General features: G+C 36.0%; 1 protein-coding gene across 7 annotated transcripts; it reads left to right on the top strand.

The window, feature by feature from the left end:
- AIMP1 (aminoacyl tRNA synthetase complex interacting multifunctional protein 1) lies at positions 1-26,942 on the top strand. 7 transcript variants are annotated; one of them, XM_026668660.2, is made up of 8 exons: positions 2-122; positions 1,808-1,914; positions 10,432-10,565; positions 15,058-15,171; positions 15,975-16,136; positions 16,572-16,777; positions 20,635-20,803; positions 26,697-26,942. In XM_026668660.2, coding segments are annotated over exons 2-8 (954 nt in total). In that variant the 5' UTR covers positions 2-122; positions 1,808-1,912; the 3' UTR covers positions 26,864-26,942. The 7 variants fall into 7 exon arrangements, with proteins under 7 accessions (XP_026524447.1, XP_026524445.1, XP_087819069.1 ...); XM_087962943.1 differs by having other exon boundaries at positions 112-316; XM_087962939.1 differs by lacking the exon at positions 2-122 and adding an exon at positions 825-909.

A 26,942-nucleotide genomic window follows, 5' to 3' on the forward strand; every position in this document is an offset into this window, starting at 1 on the left:
GGAGTTGAGCGCGCGTGCGCACGCGCCGCGCCGCGCATGGCATTTTTGGGGTCTGTCGTGATCGGCGCGTGCGCGTAGCCGTCCACCCTCCGAGCTCCTGTTCTTGCAAGTAGGGCAAGCGGGTAAGTGAGATGCGGTATGTGTTGGAAGGGGGGGGGGCTGTTTAGATGAGCGAAGGATGACCTTTACCGTTAAGAAGGCCGTGGATGACTGCGGAGGGGAGGCGCGTGCCTGGATTTCTGTTTGTTTGTTTTTTAATACCCCTGAGGGGGTGTCGCTCATCGGGGAGCTCTTCGGGCCCGTCCGTTGCTTTTGGGTACAAAGTCAGGCTTGCAGAGTCGGTGTGTGTGTGGGAATTCCCTCTTGATAAAAGCCGAAGAAACGGGTGGGTGGCTGGGAAGAGCCCGTCATAGGGGTGAGTGAGGTGGGTGGGTGACAGAAATATCCATATTCAAGCTCTCGCTTCTCCCCCCCCCTTTTTTTTTTCTTCCCAGCGCCTTCTTTCTTTCTTTCTTTCTTTTCTTTTTTATTTATTGTGTTGCTGTTTATTGGTATCTTGTGTATCTGGGGATAGATAGGTATTCAGGGAATGTATGGGAAAAAAAGTATGTGCTCTAAGAAGAGAGGAGGAGGAGGAGAAAGCGGTGAATGGGGGACGCCGAGGCTGTCAAGAATCCCGCGGATGCCTTGAGAGAATAATAAATATTAAATTGTGAGGGGGTTTTTTTGGGGGGGGGGGAGGAAAGGAAGGAGTTTATGAACAGCGATATTTCCTGAACTTGTTGCTTCATTTTCTTCTTTGAGATTTGCTTTCTCTTGTTGCAGTTGTATCTGGTTTTTTTTTCCTCTCCCTGGTCAAGCCAACCCACAGAAATAAAGATATACAGATGAGGAGAAAGTTTAATTCTAGTAGGACTTTGTTTTTCTTTTAAGATTTTTCACTTTCCATCCAAGAAGCTTGGAGGGAAGCTGAAGACGCTTCTTGCATGAGAAGAGAGAGGTCTCTAAAGAAAAGCCAGAAAGTCCAGTTGCCTCTTGAAAAAAAGCACCTTTCCTGGACGACTGAGAATCTCCATAGAAATTTAATGCGAGGAAGCACAGGATGCATTTAAATGGCCTTCAGTTGGAAACTAAACATTGGAAACTGGCTGTTTGATTAAAAAAAAAATCTTGCCACTTTGGGAGCTGCTGCTAGTTACTGGCCTAGATATGAAATAACCACAAAAAATATCTTTCTTCAGGCAGCTGTAATGAACATACTATATGCATGGATTCAAATGTCAGAATATTTGGCTTTTTAATGCAGTAACAAGTTTTGGATCCTATTTGCAGATTATTCATAAAATTCATAAAATAACTCTCTGAGATAGAACTTTTGCTTTGGAAGTGTTTATTCATAACTTTTGGTATGTGGTAATTGATGTTATTTCTTGTATAGAGTATTTGGTTTTCTGATAGCTGATTTTCCAGTTAGATGGCTGTAAACTTACTAATGAATGAATGAATGTGCCTGTGTATGTATATTCTATATTTACTTTATCCTCACTCTATTAATCTATTTACACCTGATCTTGCCTAATTCTATCCTATGTATACTAAATTCAATATGTGTGCCTTTAAGATCTCTTGCATTCTTGTGTGTGCAGATGTCACAATTCATTGGCTTAACACTCTTGATCTTTAATGAAGCCAAATTCTTAAAAGAAAAAAGGATTGATCAATATGATAGTGCAAGTGCATTTTCAAGGCTTGTTTTAATGGTGTCCAGGGATATTTGCATGGTTAACTCTGCCTCTCCTAATATCAGGTGGTCACAAAAGACAAATTTGGTGGGGAAGAGGAAGTAGAGTTGAGGGTCGTGTCTTCCACTGAACCTTGCAGTTTGAATCTCTTCTCTGGCAGTACCTGTTAAATGTGAGTGAAACTAACATTTGGTAGTCTAATACATTCCTTTGCATCAAATGGAAGGTTGTTTATATTACTGTGAATGAAATAAGATACTAATGTGCAAAATAAGGATCTAAGTCCAGTATATATCATCATATGAACAGAGCTTTAATAAAAGAAAAACAGTGGATGGAAGAGGGTGCTGAAATCAGTGCTTGATTATTTTTTCATATTAGTTCCTTCATCATCACCCTCTAAACTCTTTATCCAGGTCAGGAGAGCATTTTTCTCTCAGTAAGACATCTTCAAGTTAAGCTTCATATTGAAGGGAAGAAGTCAAAGACATTTTTGGTAAATGGCTGAAGTCAGTTCTAATAATAGATGACAGAGTGAGCTATATTTTATTAAATGTATTTATTAAATTTCTCTGCTTCTCACTTCTATGCTTTTATAGAATATAGAAATAGTAACTAAAATCTAATTTAATTCTCCCTATGAAAGTTTTACTATTGGTCATTCTAAGATTATTAAAGCTTTTATCCTTTTATTTCTAGCCCTTCCACTATGTGGCTATAGTGAAATAGTTTAGTAGAATACTTTGAACATATAACTGCCTTACATTCAAAAAATGACATCTTTGACAAATCAATTATTTAGAGTTTTTCTTTCATTTAGTGTAAGTGCTTTGCTAATATTTGGAAGGACATGAAAATAGGCTATTTTTAGAATTTTGTGACAAAATTGTAATGAAAAAAGGTGCATAAAAGAAAGAATAGAAAAACAGTATGAGTAGAGAAAAAGAAAAATATTTAAAGAAATGACTTTCCCATTATAACGAATATAAACAATTTTGGTAACTTATCGACTTCTTAAAGATCAACAATGATCTTTTCTTCCCATATCTAAGCTCTTAAAACATTGTCATTTCAGTCCTAGAAATAACATATCCATTTTAACCTTAATTAAATGAACCACCTTAATATTGCTTCTTTTTACTTTTAACAATCTTGATTTTTAGTCCCTTCAAATAATGTCCTAGAACTTGATTTCTTTTTATTTTTTATATATCTTTTCTCTCAATATTCTTCAAAGGATTAATTTGTTTGTATCTCCAATATAGAAACATTATCCAGATCACTCTATTGGGTTTTTTTTCCTATATCCCTGTTAATTATTAAGACATGAGCATCTTTCTTTGGCATGTCAAGTGTAGCATCTACAATTCTAATAGCTTTTCACTTTTAAATCCACTTTCAGATCAGTTTCATTCTTGTATAGTAAAACTTGTTCCTCTTCCATAACATCTTATCTATAGAGGCAGATGGTATTATTATCCACTGCATCAATTGTTAAAAAATATCCTTCAATATGTCAAATGTTAAAATATTTTTCTGTAGAAATAAAATAAAATTCTTTAATTGTAATATTTAGTTCCTTCCATATTTTGTATTACAACCTTTAAAGTCCCATCATATCATGTTTTAAGAATTCAAAACAAAGCTATTTTCCCTCAAGGAATTCTTATAATTAATTCCAATATCTCTTTTCAAATCCATCTGGACCCTTATTCCATTTGTAACATTCTGAAATCAATGTTCTAATAATCACTTTGCACCCCTCAAATAATTTTTAAGTCTTTAAATTTATATTTAGAACCTCTTTTGCTAAGAGTTGAAGAAAACTTACCTGGTGTTTTCAGACTTATTGGTTTAATGATTCCTAAAAGCTGAAAAGCAATTAACAAGCAATTTCTGAAAGTGCTTAGGAAGTAGAAGGAAGTTTTAGCAAGATGTTGATTGGTTTAACCATTCAATCGTGTCTGACTCTTGGTGACTATAAAGTTGGCGATTTTATAGGCAAGTGCTCTCCATGCTACCCCATTCAAGCAAAGCTTCTTTCAGTTGTTGAATGTTCAACTTTGTATCATATTTGATGTTATCAAGCCAGCGTGTTTGTTCCTTGCCCCTATTCCCTTTTTCTCTCAGAATTGTAAATCTAATGGACACTGCTGCCTTGGTGTCTTCATGAGGAGCATCTGCCTGGAGCACTTGTGGGTGATGTGAAATCATTCCCTTGTCCAGAGGGGAATTACAAAGGATTCTTCATTCCACCATGATTGTTGGAGTTGGCTTTAGTTCAATTCACCCTATTTCTACCCAGAAGCTGTATTATACAAATTATAATTTTTGTTATAAATCAATCTATAAAAATTCTTAATTTTAATGACTATAGTATATAACCTGTGTAAGGTAAGGCATTGACTCCTTTTCACCTTCCCTCACCCACTCTCTCTCTTCCATGTCTTCTCTGTTGGCTGCCAAGTGCAGGTAGTCCTTGACTTATGATCACAGTTGAGCCCAAATTTTCTATTACTAATTGAAACATTTGTTAAGAGAGTTTTGCCCCATTTTATGATCTTTCTTGCCACAGTTGTGAAGCGAGTCACAGCAGTTTTCATAAGTTGGTAACCTGGTTGTTAAGAGAGGCTGACTTTCCCATTGACTTTGCTTGTTACAAGGTTGTAAAAACATGGCCCCGGGACACAGCAATGGTCATAAATAAGAACCAATTGCCAAACATGATCATGAATTTCGATCACATGATTATTGGGGTGCCACAAAGATTGTAATTGGGAGAAATGGTCATAAGTATCTTTTTCCAGTGCCATTTTAACTTTGAACGGTGACTAAATGAGCTGTTGTAAGTCAAGGACTACCTGTATCCTGTCTTGCAGGGTGGCAAACATCCCCAGAACTGCAAGGCCCTGGGATCATTTGGCACACTGCGGCTCAAGCTTCCTGTCATGCCATCGCTCTGGGGCTGCAAGAAGCCCTGAGGTGCAGCTCAGTGCAAAACTTCCACCCCAGGAAGTTCCACCAGTGTGCAAAACTATCACTCAATAATTTGGCACAAAACTGCCATCCCAGGAAACCCCAGTCACCCCAGTTCAACCTCTCTTTCTTCCCTGCACTTCAAAACACCTGCCACCCTGCATTCTGGCACACAGCTCAGTTGACTTTTCTCAGTTGAGTCTTGCTCCTGCTGCTGTCAAGGCATACCTTCCCTGATCCTTCACAAGGCAGCTGCTGGCTACACAAGGCCATCTTACCCGTGGTATGTGACATGAGGAAGACTCATTAGAAGTGGGAGCAAGAATATAGTTGTGATGACCCGGAGTGTAACACAAACTTAACAAAATCCAAAATGTAAATAAATGTCCTTTAATGCCTCCAACTTGGCCCCACTGTTCAATAATTCTCAGTTGGAGATAAAACGTATTCAAAAGTAGTCTTCAAAAGAAAGCAATACAGTTCGAACTTAATAAGCAGATAGAGGTGAAATAAAAAACTAAAACAAGCTACAATGGAGGAATTTCCACAACGGACCAGGATAAGTAATCACCAACTTCAAGGAGATAATAAGGCACAGTCTGTTGGAAGGACGCCACCCAAGATAACTTCAGCCCAAAATAACACACGCTTTGCTTCTGGCAATGCTGTGTTTTAACCGTCTCTCTTATATACTATTCTCCCCAGCTGCAACCAATGAGGGGGATCATGGCCACCTCCTCTCTCGTAAGCCAAGTTGTTGCCTTTTCCGTTCCTCCCTGCGTGTCATAGGATGAAGATGGGATGGGCCTGGTTCTTCCTCTGACTGCCCAACCGGCCTCTGCCCTTTCCCAGCCTCCTCCACAATCTCCGGAGTCACACATCCACTCTCTGTCGGCTGTTCCTCCTCTCCCTCAGAGTCTGACTCTAACAAGGGCATGACAATAGTGAAGGTCAGCTAGGGAAGCAGGGGTTGCAGAGTGCAGGGAGGCAAAAAGGTATAAATGGGAGATAGGCGTATGAGGGTACTCCTGGAGTATTAAGTGCTGGTGCCAAGCACCCAAATTTTGGTCACATGACTGGAATACTGCAATAACTCCAGGGACAAGTTGTGTGTCTCTTCATTCAGTACTGCCCGAACGTCAAACATATTACTGCAAAGAGAACATTACATTTCTAGGAAAAAGCAGTGGATTGGAGTCAAAGCTCAGGATACACATTTTGCTACATACCATTCTGCCTGAATTAGCAGTTTTAATATTAGTTTCTTGTTCTATATTTTCTTTTTATTCTTTCCATGGAGTTAACAGATGACTTTTCTCTTGCATAAAGATGTGGTTCACTCCTTCATTTTTTTAAATTTTTAACTGCTCCACATTCAAATACAGAAAGATGTGACAGCATTTTTTTTCACATTTCACATTTTATATATAATTAAAACTATCAGGGTATATTCTCATCCTTGATTTTTCCCATCCCAATGTTTGTGGGAAAGCAATCTATAAAAAACAAAACTTTTCCTCTGAATTTTATTGAGTTCATATTCTTTGGGTAAGCATATTTTCAGGTGAGAGTGAAGACAATTTAGTAAGATCTTTGCAAATATAACATGTTTTCCATTTTAAAAAATGAAATGCTTTTTTCTAAGTTTTCACAGGTATGTTAAATCTATACAGGGGTTTTGTTTTTTATTATTTCTCTTCAAAAATCAAAATTTTATTATAAAAGAGTCATACTAATTTTTATTGTTTTTCTGCTGCGTTAATTCCTGGAAAAGGTGTAAGTTTTAATGAAATATCAATGAAATAACAGCTGCTGGAATTGAGTGTGCCTAGTTTAATGAAAAGAAGGACTAATGGGGACATGATAGCAGTGTTCCAATATCTCAGGGGCTCATACAAAGAAGAAGGAGTCAAGCTATTCTCCAAAGCACCTGAGGGATAGGACACAAAGCAATGGGTAGAAACTAATAAAGGAGAGAAGCAAGAACTAAGGAGAAATTTCCTGACAGAACAATTAATCAATGGAACAACTTGTGTCCAGAAGTTGTAGATGCTCCAACACTGGAGTTTTTAAGAAGAGATTGGACAATCATTTGTTTGAAATGTTATAGGGCATGGGTGTCAAACTCACTGCGTCACGTTGGTATCACATGATGTATTGCGATGCTTTTTGCCTTCCCGGAGCTGGGGTGGGCATGGTCTGTGCATGACTATAGTTGATAACTTGCAGCTGTTAAAGTATAAATCTTAACCAGGCAATGGTTAAGAAATTTGAATTTGTGCCGCAGCCATAGAGAGTGCCATAGCTATTAAATGTTTAGTGAATGTTTTTGTGGAATATTAGATGTCTTCCTTTTGCATAGAGATTCTGCAGTGGGATAGTAACTACCTTTAGTTTTGTAATGAGCTTCAAGTTCTTTAAATGTGAGTGGTTGGATTCAGAAAGGTAATAAGGATAATTCTGTTTACAGAAAGCTGCTTCCGGTGGAGGGATCTTTGCCAGTATTTTATGCTTTCCGCAGCCTTTAGCTCCCCAAAGGCTCTGGAGCCAACATATGCAGCTCTGGGTCACTTTATGAAAATTCTGTCTGTTGAACCTTTGTCTAAGTCCATTCCTGATGTTGCCCCCCCCCCCCCCCCCCCCCCCCCCCCCCCCCCCCCCCCCCCCCCCCCCCCCCCCCCCCCCCCCCCCCCCCCCCCCCCCCCCCCCCCCCCCCCCCCCCCCCCCCCCCCCCCCCCCCCCCCCCCCCCCCCCCCCCCCCCCCCCCCCCCCCCCCCCAAAAAGCCTAAAATCTTTATAGCTAAGATCCTATTTTTTCTGTATAGTTACCAGTTGCTACACAGTTTAGATGTATACTGTATATGGAGAAGGACTGCTGTTTGCTTATTTCTTGCTTATGGATTATCCATAGTCACCTGATTTATTTCAAAAGGAACAGAGCATTGTCTCAAATAATAGGAACATCCTAGACATGCTTCCCTCTTGTGAGTTAGAGAACTTTGGGATCAGATAGAGTCTCTGCTGTTGAAGAGAAGGTAAAAGAAAGAAAACAGGAATCTGTCCATAGAATCTTAGATGTTTCCAGAATACTGGATTTGGTATGCCTTGTGTCTAATCCAAATTGATGATGTTTATCAAAAAAAAAAAACTTTAGAAAGAGAGGGGGAGGGAGGGAGGGAGAGAGAGAGAGATTGATTTCTGTTGATTGAAAGAAAAAGTAAAATGTCTTTCAGATTAAACTTGATCCCCAGTGAACTCCCTGTACATTTTCATGTTGTTTTCTTGGCAGTAATATGGAAATAGCTTGCCATTGCTGTCTTGATGTTTTATTGACTTCTCCATGGTTCCAAGATTTCTTGGTGATTTCCCACACAGATGCTAACCAAATCCAGCTCTGGTTGACATCAGAATTGACCAGGGGCTTGCCACCTGCTCTAGGAGATCTATGATATATGAAATTTATATGTATGTATGTATGTATGTATGTATGTGTGTGTGTATGTATGTATTTAATATCTATACATAGAGCCTTCTAAAGTAAATTGAAAATCTAATTCTGTGAATTTTCTTGTTCCTGATTCCTAGGAAATTTGCCAAAAATATTGAAACGAATTGCATCTTTAAATCCAGTCTGACAGCCATTTTCAGATACTTCTGCAGTTTCCATTAACCTACTAAAGTCATCTGGATATTGTGAACGTTACTTCTTAAATATGCTTGATATCGAGCAGTGTGTTAATAAAAGTCCTATTTATGCAGGGTTTTATATTCTATTAACTTAGGATGGACCTGTAGATAATAAAATATGCTATCTTCAGCATATGTTAGACTAAGAGTTTGATATTAGTCGACCAAAGAAGCTTGCCTAATGATTAAGAATGCAGTGCCTATTGTCTATTCAAATAGAAGTTCTTATAATTACTCATAGGTAAATTGATTGATTTACATTTATTGAATTTTTTCTGGCACCCATTATTCAAAGGGCCTCAGAACAAATTTAACAAATTAGTTAAATTAATCCCAATTAAACAGATAGAAGCAATATTAAGAAATAGTGTGCATTTTTAATTCCTTAGAGTAGATTAATCAGGTGCTTTGTAGCAGAAATGTGTAAGCATTCTGTATTTTTTTTCATGATTGCCCATGTAAACAGTTAAGTAAATGATTAAATTTCCTTGCTAGTTTTATTTATTTATTTTTCATTTGTAAAATTTATTGGCCACCCATCTTACCTTACTTAAAAAGATAAAAACTATACAAAACCTAAAGGACATAAATAAAATACTGTATAGCTCCAAATACTGTGGCCAATTAAAAGATGGAGAAGCAGGGAGAGAGGGAAGGAGTAGAATGAGGGGGGAAGATGTGGGATCTGTTGTTAATCTATCAACCATTCACTCGTTTTAGTGAGGTCTCAAATAGTAATATTAACTGACATTATGTATTTCTGGATGTTTTCCTTTTCTGAACATTTCTCCTGTCATATTCATGGATGATTATAACAGTATACAGGTGAATATTGGAATGGCAGAGCTCATAGTGAATGTATTAATATGTCTTACAGATTTTTTCAGTAAAATATAGAATCTTAATTCTGATGGGGAGGAATCAAATCAGCTAGCCATGTGAATTCAAATATTTCATGGTTATTGTAAACAAAATCTAATTAAATTGAAGTGGGGTTTAATCTAATAAGAACATAACAGCTAGCTTATAGATGTGTTTGCTAGTCTCAGACTTTGAATTTAGGGTTAAATTAATAAATTGTGAACATGTGGATTCTAACTATATGCTTCAACATAGAAACCAAGATAAGAGAAATAAGAATGAGAAGAGAAATAAGAGACCTATAGTAGTTGTATCTTTGGATCTGTGATTAATTATGTTATGATGAGACTAAAAAGATACATTGTGGAAGGAAGAAAAAAGTTATAGTCCCATGTTTGCTGAAAACCAACAGAAGCATAGTAGTCTTGGATCAAACATAACATAAAGCGTACAATGGCCTTCCTTAACCTGAATATTTTAAGATGTTGAGATTTGAAAATATATCCAGAAACAAACCACACTGGAAATGTCTGGAATAGAAGAAATTGTAGTTAAGCAATTGTAGTTAGAAAAGAAGCAATCCTTATTTGCCTGTCATTCTTGCTATTGTTTACTCCACCAGAAGTTTGTATGAGTCAAGTTCTTAGTATGGTCAATGAAAATTAGTAAAAAGGTAACATTTGACTTTCAGAGGATGAATTTGGTAAAATATTTCAGAAAGAACTGGTAAAAGAAATTGGTGAGGGAAAGTGTGCGTATGTATAGCTTTACTAATAACTATTTTCTTTATTCCAAGATATAATTCTTAATTATCATTAATGCCAAGAGTTTTACAGCTTAGAAAATGCTTATCATAAAACACAAAACCTTTCACAAGGAAAATGATTTATCTTATAAGTTCTTGAGTTCAGTTGACTCAGTTTGTCCTTTACGTCTTTAAAAGTGGAGTGTATATTGTTATATGTAGAAAAAAACGTGGTTTACAGATGATAGGCATAGCAAAGTCTATACATAGCAAAGTCAGTGTGACAAGTTAATGTGAACTTTGAGTTCTAGGGAATAAAGTGAATATGTTTTATTATTATGTTCAATCTATTTAGTCAAAACAATGTTGGAAATAATTGCACTAATAACATGTTTATATTATCCTGTATTTTTTATCTAGGATTTTAGTCCGATCCTTGATGAAAATGGCAGCCAACAATGCAGTTTTGAATAGACTGGAGCAGAAAGGCGCTGAAGCAGATCAAATTATTGAATACCTTAAGCAGCAAGTTGCTCTTCTGAAAGAAAAAGCCAGTAAGGCATAACATTAAAATAGATTATTAATTATCCATTCTAAATCAGTGAGTAAAATCTAAACTGAACAACCTATTTCAGGTAATAGCTTTCCTATAAAAGACTATTATAACACATAATTTCCCACTTTTTTAAAGTTCAGAAGACAAGTTACCTGGTGTTAAAAGCTATCAATGGGTATATATGGCAGTGCCCTTTTAAAGAAACTGCTATAGTTATGGCTAATAGGTACCTGAATTAAAACTGTAATAACAGTAAGAAGGTAAATTATGGTTTTATAGTCAGTAGAATCATAGAGTTGAAAAGATTTATGTTATTCAGTCCCACTCATTTAGTGGAGAAACCCAAATTACAGCATCCTAAACAGATAGTTGTCAAACCTCCACTTGACTGCATGAAATGGTGAATTCACAGACTTTCTGTTGAACTGACTTTGCTGCTATGAATTATTTTCTAACATTCAGTCACAATCTGTAGCTTTCATCCATTAGTCTATTCTGTAGCTTACATCCAGTTGTCTATCCTGGAGTTTACATCCATTTGTCTATCCTGTAGCTTACATTCATTCCTGTATTATGGGATGAGAGAAGAGGTCTTTACCTTCTATGTGACACATTTAGTGATCTTTAAATAATGCTATCATATTATACCTCACTTATTTTTTCCTCAAGGCTAAACACACTCAACTTCTTCAATCTATCTGAATAAACTTATTGCCTTTCCCCAAGTTGTTTCGATTTCTGTGAATAATGCTTAAATGTGTTATGTCAGAAATATTGAGTTTGATTAATGCAGAATTAAGTGGAATGGTTATATTCTGTGAATCAGAAATTATCTTTCTCTTGATACAGCCTTAAATTACATTTGACTGTTTTGTAGCCACATCACTGTCCTGGTTCCAATTTAGCTTACACTCAGCTGCTTTAACAAGGATTTTTTTCAAAAAACAAACCAACCAACCAACTGCCACCATTAAACCAGATATTCCTGGTAATGATGCATTTGATTTTATGTCCCTAAGAAAAGAACTGCCATCTAGTCCACAATTGGAATTTGTTTTCTAATCAGCATGCTATTGTTTTGTTAGCTGTATACAAACTATTACATATCTTAAGGCAGTGGTCCCCAACCTTTTTTGTGCCAGGGACCAGTTTCACGCAGAAACACTTTTTCAAGGACCGGGGTGGGGGTGGGGGGGAGGAGTCCGAGTTTGGTGGTTTGCTTGCAGACGTTTCATTACCTGACTAGGTAACATCTGATGTTGTTACCTAGTCGGGTAATAAAACGTCTGCCAGCAAACCACCAAGTTCAGGGAGCGCCAATGCCTCCTCATTGCAACCCTGAGCGACAGATATTCTCTTCTATTGGGACATTTAAAACGGAGGGTTTCAGCTGCAGATTCAGGAACTGCACCGGGCTGAGGAGCGCCTTCAAAACTGAGCGCTGGGCGGTGGCGGCCCACGGCTGTCTCCGCGGCTCAGGACAAGTCCCTGCAGGACGGCTGAGAAGCCCCGCCTCTCGGCCCTGCCTCCCTCAGCCTCATCCCTCAGGTGTCTCCCTCCCTCCCTCAGCCTCATCCCTCAGGTGTCTGCTTCGTTCCTCTCTCAGTTGCTCTCTCGCTCCTCCACCAGCCCAGGAAGAAACTGCTTCAAAGAAGCCGGCAGAGTGGCTTTTCCTGTTGGCGCAGCTCCTCCGAAGCGCCCGTTCACCCCCACCCCGCCGCCCGCGGTTCAATCCAGTGCTCCGTTCTGCCTGCCTGCCTGCCTGCCTGCCTGCCTGCCTTTGTTTCTGGTTGTTTCGGAGCAGCTTCGGATGAGTAAAAGAGGCGAATAGTTATTATTCTCAGCCGAAGCTGCTCCGAAACAACCAGAAACGAAGGCAGGCAGGCAGGCAGAACGGAGCACTGGATTGAACCTGGATTGATTGGCGGCGGGGTGGGGGTGAACGGGCGCTTCGGGGGAGCTGCGCCGACAGGAAAAGCTACCCTGCCGGCTTCTTTGAAGCAGTTTCTTCCTGGGCTGGTGGAGGAGCGAGAGAGCGACTGAGAGAGGAACGAGGCGAGAGGAAACCGAAGCCACTGAGCCAGAGAGTAGGACAGGCTTTGGTTGCTTCCTCCCTCCCTTTCTTTCATTTGTGTCCTTGATCCCTGATCCCAGCAGCATTCACCGAAGGCGAAGAAAGCCGCCATTTTTTATTTTTATTTTCTTTGCGACCCGGTGCAAAGTGATCCACGGACCGGTACCGGTCCGCGGACCGGTGGTTGGGGACCCCTGATCTACAGTATTTGTACAATCTTAAGAAAGTTATCTGATAAGGTTAGTCTTATTACTTTTTTTGACAATCTATTTAAGCTTCCTTAATTATTACATTGTTTTCAGTAACCTTATATGATCTGTTTTAAGTTCTTTTTAGTTATCAATGTAGACTGGTTTGAAGTTTGCTGATTTTCTTTTATTTATGATAGGACACTATTCACTCTTCTCCAATCTGACACCTCATCAGTTTCTCAGTTTTTTCCTAAGGATTTGATTAGTTCCTTTAGTATCCTAGAATCTTCATCTCATCCCCAAGACTGAGACACATTCAAATAAATATTCTGTAATCATATATCCATTATTTCAAACTTCAATCCTGTTCCTCCTGTTACATACTTTTTGTTAAACTAGTCCGAACTGTTTGAAAATCTGTGCCTTGTCCAGATTACCAGTCAACATTTTGCTATCTTCACTGAGCTGGTATATATTCTTTTTCTTTACTTTTGAATGTGTCTAGCTCACTTTCATATCCTCAGTATGAATATTCTTCTTCACTAGTAACATTCTTCACTAACCTCAACTTATTCTGAGTTTTCCTGTCACCATTTGTGCACTGTTCCTTTGAGACTTGGCCTCTTTTATATTTACTTTTTATTTTCTCTAACTTGATGGAATGTTAGAAATAAATTATATAAAGGGACGGTCAATAGATAATTCTCTGAATATCAAACATTTAGCTAGGCAGGGGAAGCTGGCAAATGGAAGAGCCAACCAGAGACTGCTGAGAAAATATTTTCTCCCTTCCTTCAACTCCCCTACTGTTTTCCTATGGGAGAGGCTGTTGGGTAGCAGCTTGGAAATATTGTTTTCCAATCTGAGCTGCCCCCTCCACTTCTGGATATGCAACCTCAGAATGGAGATTAGCAGTCCATTCTGTGCTTCCCAGTGTATACAAATGCATGCAACCCAGAGAAGAATAGAAATACAGATAGATACTGATACTGATACATTTGGTTACATAGAAGAAAATACAACTTTTTATGGCCATTACTAGAAAAGCATTTAGGGGAAAAAATCTGCATCCTTTTCCTTTTTTATTTTCAAGCCTCTACTTAGTTTTTGTGTGTGTATGTTCTGAATTTTCTTTTTCTGCTGTCTTCCATATTTACAGTTCCTGAAGAAAGGGATTTACTTTTTCATCTCCTTTGTTAGGATCTCCCATTTATCTGATTTTTTAAAAAGTTACATCAAGATACATGTCTGACTACTCTGATTTTTTTGTAAAACAAAACCAAAATTGTATGTTCAACAGTATTATGGTTGCAATAATGGAGAATTTTTTTATTCTATTGTTCAGGATTTAATGCATGTGTACTTTTTTATGATCTGAAGAGATTTTATGGCCTAGAGTCAATAAACAAGGTTTCTACTTACAAATATGAAATGAAACTTTTCAACAGTTTCCACGTAGTTCTGAGATAATATCTCAAGAATCTGTCATCTTTTTTCCACTGCTGGTTTCTTGATATAGAACATGTAAACAATAAAGTGTTTAGCTATGCATTCCATTGGAATAGGCATATAACACGGTTCCAGCTTGTATTCCCACCAGAAACAAAGCACAATTTATTTCTTAGAATATATGCCAAGGAAAAGAGGAAAGAAGTGTGAATTGAATAAGGAGTCCCTTTTGTATATGTTATGGATTTAAGTGGAAAACACAGCGTACAGGAGATATTACTGCAGGGTTTTAATAACAATACTGAGTGGTAAAATATCTGTTTTAATATTTAGAAAAGCTGGAGTGAGTGCTGATATAGGCATTCCATAGGATCTGTCTACAGACACCTGTTCCTTGTTCCAAAATCTTTAATGGAAATAACATGGAACTTTTTGATTGCTTGTTGATGCATTTCCCATTATCATGACTTTTGTTTATGTCTGTTTGTTTTTATATCATGATACTATTTTTAAATCAGATATTTGAGCACTCATAATAGATTTATACGTGATTCCGGGAACTTTCATATTTGTAAATGTATCCAGTGTAACTCTATATTTTTAATATAAATGTTTAATCAAAGTACATAAGACACAAGCAATTAGGAGATTTCTCCATTTTCTTGAAGTTTTCAAAACAAGTGTTCTGTTATTCATATATAGCCCCTAGCAATGAAACTTTATGATATTTTTTTACAATTCAGCAGTGATTCTAATGAGAGTTCTGCCTCTTATAGTCTTGCAGGCATCTCTGAGGGAAGAGAAGAAACTACGTGTTGAAAATGCTAAACTTAAGAAAGAAATTGAAGTGCTAAAACAGGAATTGATCCAAGCAGAAATTCGAAATGGAGGTGAGAAATACTGTGTTTTGTGCAAACATACCTCATTATAGTGAGGACTATTTTTTGTAGTCAGTATTAAAAAAAAACATTAAAAGGAGCATTGAAGGAGGGCAGAATTGCATTTCTTTTGCTTAATGTATGAATAGGAAGTAAAAAAATCAGGAGGAAAAAGAAAGATACTTGTTACCGTATTGTCTATGCTTCTTTTCTCATGAATCTTGCAAAAGAGATTTTGGTGAAGGTTAAGAAATAGCCTGCATTGTAGTATATCAGACAGAAGTTATATTGGCAAACTTGAATGTTTTGTTTGTTTTTAAAGACCAAGTTGATACAACTTGCAGAGAAGGATTGAAAATGTTGAAAAGTGTTATGGTCAGGTCTGATATTTTTCATACAATACAGTAGACATTCATAAATATATTCAGTTTATAACTTGTATCCTTTGGTTCTTTTTGATATATAGTTATATCTCAACTATTATATAGTTATTAACTCATTATAATCAACCTGACTAAAAAAAATCTGGATTAAAATATCACATGAAGATCAGTGATTTCACACTTTGGTTTGTCTTGGTTTTGATTATGATCTTCTTTGTGATTTTCTTTACCATTAATTGTCATGATATGAAAAAAAATTCAGAAGGCTTAAAATGTAATGCATATAAATATAAGCAAGTGCTTGGAAACATGGAAGAAAACATTTTTTCATTTAACAATGTACTTTTATTCCAACAGATTTCACAAAGTAAGTTTAAATATCAGAAATAAGATGTTAATTAATTGGAATGAATCTTTTGTGTTTAACTTTAGTGAAGCAAATATCTGTGCCACCTAGTGACACGGCTTCTGCAGTTTCATTTATGAAGGATCTCTCTCAAACATCATCTGCTGCCGAAGCTCTATCTGATCCTAAGGAACAAATCAAGGGACCCAGTGAAGAAAAGAAGAAGAAAGACAGAACAGAAAAGAAAGGTAATAAGTTATTAGAGACTTCGGCAGGATCATTTTCTAACTCAGCTCTATACATTAATACCATTTGCATTTCTCTCAACTGCTCTCAGGCTTGTAACTATCCTTTCCTCATTCTGTAAATGGAAATTGGACTGTGTTTTGCCAGTTTTCAGATTTTTCATCCTTTTTGTTTATAGCTATGCTTCGGAAATTAAAGGGATTACTGGATAAACAGGAAGAATGATTTATTTTTGATGTCATGTTTATTGTTAGAGTAAATAATGCTGTGTTTTTTACAACTATGCTTTTTATTACAGTTGTTGATATAATTGTAAAGTTTTTGGTCTTAATACTTTACATAAGGGAGTTTTTGTAATGAAAAAAATAATAATAGGTAGTTTTGTGAAGTGAATTGCATCAGAGGATTTATTAATTTGATTTCCTTCCTTTTTGTAGGAGAAAAGAAAGAAAAAAAGCAATCAGCTGCAAATGATGATTCAAAGCCTTTAGATGTTTCTCGGCTTGATCTTCGTATTGGTTGTATTATGACAGCAAAGAAACACCCAGATGCTGATAGTCTTTATATTGAGGAAGTTGATGTTGGAGAAGCAAATCTAAGAACTGTTGCCAGTGGTTTGGTGAAACATGTTCCTTTAGAAGAGGTATAAAAGAAATATCTCTAATGCATTAGCAATATTTTTATTTATTATTGTTCATCATTTATTTATAGTATGTTCCAGTTAAATGCTGAAATCTTAAAATCTTGAGAACTTGAACTTGAGGCTTAGTGTGTCAATTTCGGGCTGCAATTAGCCCCCGGGCCAGACTTTGGACATGCTTGCTTTATGGTGTAGCATGCTTGGCTTTTCTTATATAGTGAAGAATCTACAACAACCTAAATCCAATACGGTCATTTCTGGAATATTGTTTCTTGTTAAAAAAAAAAGTTATCTAAACCACTCTGCATTTGTATTGGTTAAAATGTTCAAGGACAAAAAAGGCAAAAATAAAAACTTGGATATAAAGCAATTTGAGAAAAAGGGTTAAAAAGCAAAATTGGTGGGACTTCCGGTTTGAAGGGCTTCGGCGACAGACAGGAATCTGCGATCGTGCGCGGTTTCTGCCTGGGCTTGCCGCTGGAGCGCCCCGAGCCGGCTGATTTCAGGGCTAAGCCACCCCGTAGAGGGGGAGACTGCCAGCAGGGTCGAGGAGAGCCGCATCTCTCCTCAGCTGGTCAAACTCCCTTTCCTGAAGGCGGTAGGAGCAGTGGTCAGAAATGGCCACCTCAAAGAAGTACTCAACCGGAAAAGAACGTGCAGGAGGAAGATAAGAAGTGAAAGTTTTGGCTGACTGGGCTAAGTTGAAAAAGCAATAACTAAGGTACCCTGGAATTTAAATTCTAGAAGAAATAACATCGCTCCCAAAGAAGAGTCAGAAGCAGTGAAAGAAAGTGAAAAGGGAAAGGTTTGGCTTTTTTTTTTCTTCTCTCTCCTTCCTTATATTGACAATTAAGAATAAGAAATTGGAAAAATCCGCTTTGGCATCAATAGGCAATTAAGCTGAAAATATAACTAAATGCCAAAGGGACAATAAATATTTCTGGACATTAAAAACTTTTTCTTCTATAAGCAGGAAGGGAGAGAAAAAGAATAAGGGCAGGATCTGGAAGAGGGAGGAGACTGCCTGGACTTTAAAAGAATCTAAAGTAAAATCTCAATAAGACTTCTAAAAGATACGTTTTAACTGAAACTTTGCAACTAAATAGTAATCCCAGGAAGAGAAAGTGGGGGGAAAAAAGAAAGAGCAAAAAGAAAAAGTTTGTGTGTATTTGGATTACTTGGTGACTTTTGGATTTTTGGCTATTTGAGTGACTAAATCAATCGGGTGGTTGTTTAAAAATTTCTACAATGACATTACTTTTGGATGAATTGAAAATGGAACTTAAAAAGTACAAAGAAGATGCACAAGAAGGGAAGGGTTCCTTTGGCTTTGTTTTTCAATTCTTAGAAATGGAGATTTGGAACTATGAGAAACAACAAGAAAAGACTGCAAAACAAAAAGACTGGGACAAAGAAGAAGCCATCTTTAATGAACAAGTAACTGTGTGGGGAAGAAAAAGGAAAGGGGGGGAAAGAGGATGGAAAATTTAAGACTTAAAAAAACAACCAAAGAAAAGAATAATTCGAAAAATAAGTATAATACTGGAAAGCAACAGAAAAGGGGAATACAGAAGAGAGAAATAGAGGTAGAGAGACAAAGCGGTAAAAAGGGGAGGGAGAAGAAGAGAGGGAAGAAGGAAAGGAAAATAAGTTACAAAGGTCCGGAACAAGATATAAAGAAACAGGACCTATTTAGAGATAATGGGTGAAAATTTAACTGAAAGGGGGATTCTGTAAAGGTACATGAGATTGTGTTGTTATATTTGAAATAGAAATAACTAGAAAATTGGAAACAACATATGATTAGAATGAGGGATAGAATGGTTAGTGTAACTTAGTGAAATGTTTGTGAATAAAGTAAATGAAATAAAATAAATGAGAAAATTGAATTAGGAAGGAATGGGAACACTTTAATTAGTCAATGTTTTATAAAATATAAGTGAAGAGGGGGGGAATTGATTATGGAAAGTTTATAATTGTTCCCATAGAAGTATGATATTTAATTGAAAAGTAACGTGAAAAATCTTAAGACTTTAATGAATATTAATATTAATGATAGAATTGAATTGGAATGGAATGTTGTTTTAACTATATACATTTATAATTTTTTCTTTTTTTCTAAGAATACTGTGTGTAGTTTAAGAATGTATCAAACAGAATCTGAATGGAAGCTATGTGTTATATTGAGTGTTATAATTTTAGGGGAAAGATATAAAGGCGTCATACTCCAATCAGTAACTACAGGAGAAATTTTGTTTAATGAGAAAAGATAATAAACAATTGAAACAGGACAGACAAAAAATATAAATATAATGATTTGAATTGAGATGAAATAAATACAATAAAATTGAGGAAATTAAAAGAGGGGAGAAGCTATGTAGAAAATGTAAAATTGTAATAAGATATGGAATAGAATATAAAAATGAGCATGAACCTGAAATTGTCTGCACGAAGAAATGTAACCCGGGATTATGCTGCTTTCAAAAAAAGATGTTTTAATTGTGTTTCTTTTCTTTTTGTGAAAACTCAAATAAAATTTACAAAAAAAAAAAAAGCAAAATTGGTCAAAAAATACACACTGTACACATACACACACACACACACCTTTTTTTGCCCAGCTACAAGATTTCTCTTTTCCAGTATTGTACCAGATTGATTCTTGCTGTTGTTACCATATATCATAATAAATTATGTTACATTTTTGTTTATATTTTCTCAGATAATACATAATAAAAATACGTGTTTTTAATTCAAATGTCATTTTAGTTTATTTTGGAATTTTGGCATATTACTTTTGATTTTTTTTCACAACCACCATATATGGTAAAAAGTTCTTTCTTATGCCATTTCCAACATTTATTGATACAATATTTATCTGTCCTGACAATTGTTGACAGACTTATAAATCAGCTATAGAATATTTTGTACCAGTTTTTCCTTAAATTGTAGCTTGATGCAAATTTTATTAATTTTTTCCATATGTCTTCTCATTGAAGCATGGTTGCATTTTGAACAGAATTCCCATGTACTAAAATTTAATTTCCTTGGACAAAGCTGTTGATTGCATTGTCCCTGGTGGAGTCAGTTGCCTTATTTTCTTTGTGCTCTTCTTCCCTAGAGGTGGTCTCAGCAGGTGGCAGTACCTTCTTTGGGCTGGAAAGCTCAGCAGAGTTGGGTCTCCATTTATGAATGGAGACCATCTGGAAATTGTATGTCGGGAAATTGAAAACATGCTCTAAAAGAAGTCAGTGGCAACTGCTTCCATAGCAATTCCAAAAAACCTATATGTCTAAATGAAGTCACCAGGTGTCACATCAAAGGGGGCTTTTCTTTTTTCCCTTTCAAATCTGGATTGGAACAGAAGCCCTTAGAGTTTAAACAATGTCTTGGAAGGCATATTATGTGCAACCGTTTCAATGTAATTTGTTCCAAACATTTGTTCTATCCTGACATTTGGGATTTGTAAATATGCATACCATATTATATCCTGAGTGGTAAACCACCTGGACATATTTGTTATATTTTCCTTAATTAGTTTAAAATTCTTAATTTATCAATTGAAAGTTGACTTTTGACCACTAAGAATGGAAATCAACTAAAATACTGCTTCAACCATCATCCAGCACATCAGTACACAATGCTAATGTTTTTATTGCTGCTTATTGCATTTGTATGCTAGAGGACCATTTAATCTTTAATTAGATATTTCCTGGTTGCATTGTTGGATTAGTGAAAGAAAAAAATATTTTTGTCTATTTTTGCTCCATGTTCTATGCATTAATCTTTTCATACTAGTTCATTTGGTAGAAACGTGAAAAGGCCTCAGTAAATTCCATTTTTGTCTTTTAATTTCTGTATAGATGCAAAACCGGATGGCTGTATTTCTCTGCAACCTAAAACCAGTTAAAATGAGAGGAGTGGTGTCCCAAGCCATGCTGATGTGTGCTAGCACACCAGAAAAGGTGGAAATTATAATTCCTCCTAACGGAGTTGTTCCTGGAGAAAAAATTACATTTGAAGGTTTTTCAGGTAAGCAGAAATGTCTTGAAGATTGAACAGAAATTGATGAGAAATTTTTTATATGAATTATGGAAACACTTATAATGTGGTTTTAAATGTGTGCATTATCTGTGCCTGAAAAAAGCTCTAATTTAAACAAAAATGAAAATCAGATTTTAGGAATGACTGTTTACTAATTGGTAATGCTACGAAGGAGGCAGAGGAAGAGAGAAGTAATACAGAGTATCTATTGTGTACTATATTATTATGCATGTCTTAAAGAATGTTTTAAAGAGTATGTTTTCCTAGCTATCTGTATCTAAAGTCACAACTAGTTTATATCATGAGGTTAGTATTGAATAATGTTGTTCCTTTGTTCTTCCCTTTTATTTACTTACCAAATTTTTGTGTTCTAGACCTTCTTCAATCCAATATGTAAATTGTGGATCATGTATAAAATCCCTCAGTCTTCAAAGGGGAAATAGAATACGTTTCAAAGGATGATAAAACTAGTAAAAATGTTTTCAATAATCAGTTTCGCTCAAATAACTTTACTTTTTAAAAATAATTGCTTCTATAATAAATACAGGTATTCTTAGACTTACAATAGTTCATTTAGTGACTGTTCAAAGTTACAGCGGCAGAGAAAAAAGTGGCTAATAACAATTTTTCACACTTATGACCATTGTAGCATTCCCATGGTCATCTGATCAAAATTCAGACATTGGCAACTGACTAATATTTATGACTGTTGCAATGTCCCAGGGTCATGTGATCACCTTTTGTGACCTTCTGTCAAGCAAAGTCAATGGGGAACCTAGGTTTGCTTAACTGTGAAGTGAACATGCTACTAATTTAACAACTGCAGTGATTCATTTAACAACTCTGGGCAGAAAGTTCGTAAAATGGGTCAAAACTCACTTAACAAATGTCTTGCTTAGCAACAGAAATTTTGGGCTCAATTGTGGTCGTAAATTGACGGTTACCTGTATAGGCAAGCATGGGAAATTTTGATATTATCCTAGATTAAATAAAAATTATTTAGTGGAGAATCAACCAAAAAGGAGAACAGAAATGGCAAAACCACTTTGGAATTATCAATGAGATACTGTATGTGTTATTTTTCAGTATGATATGAAATGAAAAGTGGAAAAAATAATATATTTCTTCTGATAAGATTAGATTTTTTTAAAAAGTTTTAAAATGAGACAAAGTTTGTAACTATTTTATATTCCAGAATTAATTTTAGGGAAAGCAGTGTTTTCTTAGTTACAGAAGTGGAATGGGGAAAAAAAACCACTAAAATCCAGGTTTAATATTATAAAAGTAGGTTTTCCTGTTTTCTTATGTGATAAAATATAGAAGCTTGCACATTGTATACTTGATACAATGGTACAATGCCATTGATACTTGGTACAATGCCATCAAAGCCATTATTGGTTATTATATAGGATTGTAGCTTGGCTAATAGAAGAGTGAAAATATATAGCTGAACAAGAGTGCTAACAGAATTTTATTAAGGCATAGTCTCTTGTGGCAGTTCTGCAGGTTTCTTAACAAAAAAGTGGTAGCACTACCTTTGAAATTGAGTTTGAGAGAAAAGCATAGGAGGGCAAGCCATGTTTGGTTATAATTAGTTGGGGGTTCCATAAAAATGAAGTTATATGTTAAGACAGATTTAAAAGTCTAGTGTGGTAGGTAACCTCAAAACCTGAACTAATAGATTTCACAGTCACAAAAGTTATTTTTGCTATCACGTAGCATATGGAGTAGTGGGAAAAAATAGTTACTTAGAGGTATCATAGTGTCAAAACTTATATTCATAATTTCATTATCTGTATTCAGTATTTTCTTCTTTGCTAGATTAGAAAATTTATATATGTTGTTGTTGTGTATATGTACATATGTACTGAGCACACAGTTCGTTTTCTTGTAGTTTGCAACTAATTTTTCATATTTTATTTAAATGTTGCAATGCATATTGTAGAATGGTGTCTATCTAGTAAGGTAATATAGTTTGCTATATACAGGTAGCATATAGCTAGAATATTTATTGTCCTAGACCAGGAGTGTCAAACTCACGACATCACGGCAGCGTCACGCGATGTATCAGGACTTTCCCCCCCTTTGCTAAACCAGGCATGGACGTGGCCAGTGCGTGACACATCTGGCCCCCGGGCTGTGAGTTTTACAGCCCTGTCCTAGACAATTAAATCACCATTTCCAAAAGGCATAGCAAAAATCCTTAATTAACTTACTAGTAAATCCATTTGAAGGCTTTCCATGGTGTTTTGGATCTCCCCACATTTCAGGACTGTGCGCACACTAATAGGTTTGTCATAATCACCACTGAAATTTTGCTTATTCAGATTCTAGAAACTTTCATCACATTTTTCAGGAGGTTATAGAAAATGTCATAATACTGGCATATGATTGTTCCTTTTTTCTGCCTTTCTTCAACAAAACATTCTCTTTAAATAAAACATTGGGAGCTTCTGCTGCTTAGTGAGTTTCTTTTTACAGATGTTTATGGCCCTGTTGCAATTGGATATGTTTTTATAGTGGTTTTAGACTGATGGATTGTTGTTTCCTTTTTTGTTATATTTTATTGCCATTTTGATTTATAAAGTGCCTTTTAAAAGTCCAATTTATAAGTTCAGTTTTTTATAAACGGACAGGAAGCAGGGGGAAATGCTGTATCTCTCCCACTGTTGCCACAAACTTAGCAAACTGCATTACATACATGATTCAGAGGTTGCCATTACAAATTAACTGTTGTTATGAAAGATACAGAATTTGTGAATGGGATTCCCTTTTGATGGGAAACCTGAAATAACTGTGGATTTTTAATAGTCTCAAATGAAGGATTTATAACTTACCTCTGATAAGTTTGGTCTTTCAAGACTATCTTAGCTGCAAAATAAGACAGTGCTCTCTAAAGCACTAAAGAAAAATAAATGCACGCAAATCTGGTGGCTATGAAATAAAGGCGCCAGCATTTTATAATAAACTTCAACATACTAAAGATTGAAAAACAGCATTATATTTGATCATTTTTCTAATTTCTTCACCTTATTATTTAATATCTCTTACAATTATGGCAGAATAGTGGTTTGCTTTAGCAATGTAATAAAAAGCTATCGTTGCTGCATTTATATCACCGGAAATACTTTTTTTTAGACTTGTCTTTCTGATAAGATGCTGAAGGAAGATTGTCCCATATTGGGTGGAAAGTGCTGTTTACTTGCTAATGATTCTTTCATTAAAGCAGGCATCCCTCTTGCCTCTTCAATGCTGATTTGCTTTCAGTGCATGGTTTCGTCAGAGCAGCACTATAGATTGATGTTTATTAATAACAGTATTTTGAATCTCCAAGAATTTTCTCCAATTTTTCTTGTAGATGTCTTTCAAGAGGCTTGTTTCTCTTGAAAAGAAACGGATGAGAAGGGAGGGTTTTATGGAGCATACACCATGGTGTTCTGGTAATGTTTAAAAGTGGTGCCTGTGCTAATCTAATACAAGCTCGCCACAGATCCCAGGAGAGTTTGCCTGGGTATTCCAAAGCAAGTTTTAATAAAATCCAGAAGGTTGTTGTATAATAAAAGCCAGATTTTAATTTATTCTTGAAAACTAAATTCAGTTTTGTAATATTTGCATTTTAAAGACTTGCCTGCTCTTTTGGTTTGATATATATTTTCTTTTGCATAAAGGGGCTTTTATTTTATTTGAGAAAAATTACTTGAGGAGATATCATTTTAGTTACTTATTTTTCTCTCTAAAAGATAACCTGTTGGTCTGAGAAAGTATTAATTATTTATGGCTTATGCACTGAAACTTCTCTTTTGTTCCCAAGCCACAAATCCAAAAAGTTCAAGTCACCAGATAGTTTAGTAGAAACCATTTTAATCCAGAGTTCATGGCCCTATGGCTATTTAAGTGTCCAGCTTCTTGTCTGACCTTTAAAATGTGCCATTTTAAAAATTTCTAGTGCAACATTAGAGTAGATCAGTAGAAAGATGCACTAGTGTTTAATATATAACTAAGATAAAAGTGAGATTTCTTTCTATCCACCAATAACAGTTTTGGTGGGCAGATAATATACTCATGTATAAACATCTGTCAATAGTTGATTTTCTTTGTCGAAAACTATTTGTTAATCTGAATACCAATTTGTCAGGTATGAAGAACCAGACCCACATATGTAGAGTACAAATTAGAGCTACTTTATTGCTCAATGCCTATTTCACAGGAATCCTCACACAGTGGCAACTTGCCTGTGGGAAACACTAGATAAAGTCCATCCAATAACATTCAAGGGGGAGTCAGACTTTGTCCTCTGGTGCTTACATAACAACTCTGGACTATTTCCCCATTTGACCGCTCCTCCCATCCAAAACAGTTGTTCTCCAACACAATTCTATTATACTTGCTGTAATTTTTTTATGTTTTACAGGTGCTAAATTATTTAAATCTCTGGATTCCAGAAGAATATTAGGCTTATATCTAAAAAAACAACAACACAATATTCCTTCCATATTGCAGCATATTTTTTCCTGCCTTCTAAAATAGCTTCAGTAACTACTGTTTCTAAATGAAATAATAGCGAAAAATGTATTTGGTTCAGAAGGTGGTTGAAGTTCCCACTGACTGCTAAAAGTCACATACAATGCCTAATGCAGCATTACTTTGAAGTCTAGTACTAAGTGCTAGCAAGTACTGATAGGAAGAACCTATTAATATGCATGTGTAGCTTCAGAATATTTTGTAGATATTTGTTTGGTCACTTGTAGTAAGAGAATGATAGGCCAGGTAGATGTTTGAGCTATTTTTCCTTTGATATGCATCTTTTCTTGCAAACAGGAAATCACTAGCATGATTTCTTTGTCTGTTAACCTATATATCATCAAGTACCTGACAGATAACTAAATTGTCTCTTGTTCTAATGGGCTATGAATAAAATTCAAATGTGTAGAATGTCTGGATTTAGTTCCAATAATATATACCTAATACAAGGACTTTCAGATGGTAGATGAATTCCTTCTTTTAGAAGATATGCTTATAGTAAGCTCACTGATTGCTGTGTGAGTCCCGTAATAAGGAAATAAGGAATAAAGCATTACTGCTACTCTGCATGGTCTTGCACATTCCTGATGGGAAGCAGAACACCTAGCTCACTTAAATGGTTTTCATAATCTTACTCTTGGGCATTGTACTATTCTACTGCTGTGCTGTAACCTCAGGATCATTTGCAACAAAAAGTGGCATAACTCTTACTATCCCATGACTTTAGGTTACATGGAGAAGGCTGCCTTATTTTATTCTTAATTATTTTGAACATACTTGAGTGATATTGCAGATACTATTTGAAGATAATATTAAATTAGTTTGCCAGACCTAAGTAGGATTGATTATTAATTTTCATAGATACCATTCATTGCTGCCGGCTGGAATGTGAAATCAGTTTTAAACCATTCTTTTATATATTGGCTAGAAGCCAAGTCGGTTTTAACTGTGGTTAATAATCTTTCTGCGGGTATGTTGTAATAATTAGTCATAGAGACGAAGTTCACAATGTTTTGATTGTTCTTTGATTGATATTGGGATGGATGGGTGGACGGATAAACAAATACCTTTTTTGAACTTTGACCATTGCACAGTCCTGGCACTACCAGGCCATGGCCTATTCTCAACCAGGCTGCACGAGTAAGTTTGCTGTGCGCACATGTGCCTGTTTACCAGCGCTATGTGAACGTGTGCATTGGCCCACCCATCGAATTGCCTGGTTCCTCCCTCTTCCCACCAGACCGCCAAGCCACAAAATTTGGGAACTGCTGGTGTAAATCACTTCCTTTATGTTGTGAAAGAATATGAGTTCAAATTCTTAGTTTCACTTTCTTATCTTCCCTTTTTTTTTTAAAAAAAGGTGAACCTGAGAAAGAACTTAATCCCAAGAAGAAAATATGGGAGCAGATCCAACCTGATCTTCAGACTAATGACCAATGTATTGCTACATACAAAGGAGTGCCATTTGAAGTGAAAGGAAAAGGTGTGTGCAGAGCTCTTTCAATGGCCAACAGTGGAATCAAATAAATGAAAGCAAGCTTGGAAAAGTTTGAGATAATTTTGAAGGGAAAAACATGAACATAAATAAATATTGCCTCACTAAAAA

The sequence above is a fragment of the Notechis scutatus genome, chromosome 4, assembly GCF_049901735.1.
Source record: "Notechis scutatus isolate UNSWTSFEM ecotype Mainland chromosome 4, rNotScu1.2, whole genome shotgun sequence".
NCBI classification, from domain to species: Eukaryota; Metazoa; Chordata; class Lepidosauria; order Squamata; family Elapidae; genus Notechis; species Notechis scutatus.

Bases quoted from the DNA above. Each gene is read 5' to 3' on its own strand.
- AIMP1 (XM_026668660.2), top strand. The intron at 15,172-15,974 runs GTGAGAAATACT...GTTTAACTTTAG, and splicing joins AGCAGAAATTCGAAATGGAG to TGAAGCAAATATCTGTGCCA. The intron at 20,804-26,696 runs GTAAGCAGAAAT...TTTTAAAAAAAG, and splicing joins TACATTTGAAGGTTTTTCAG to GTGAACCTGAGAAAGAACTT.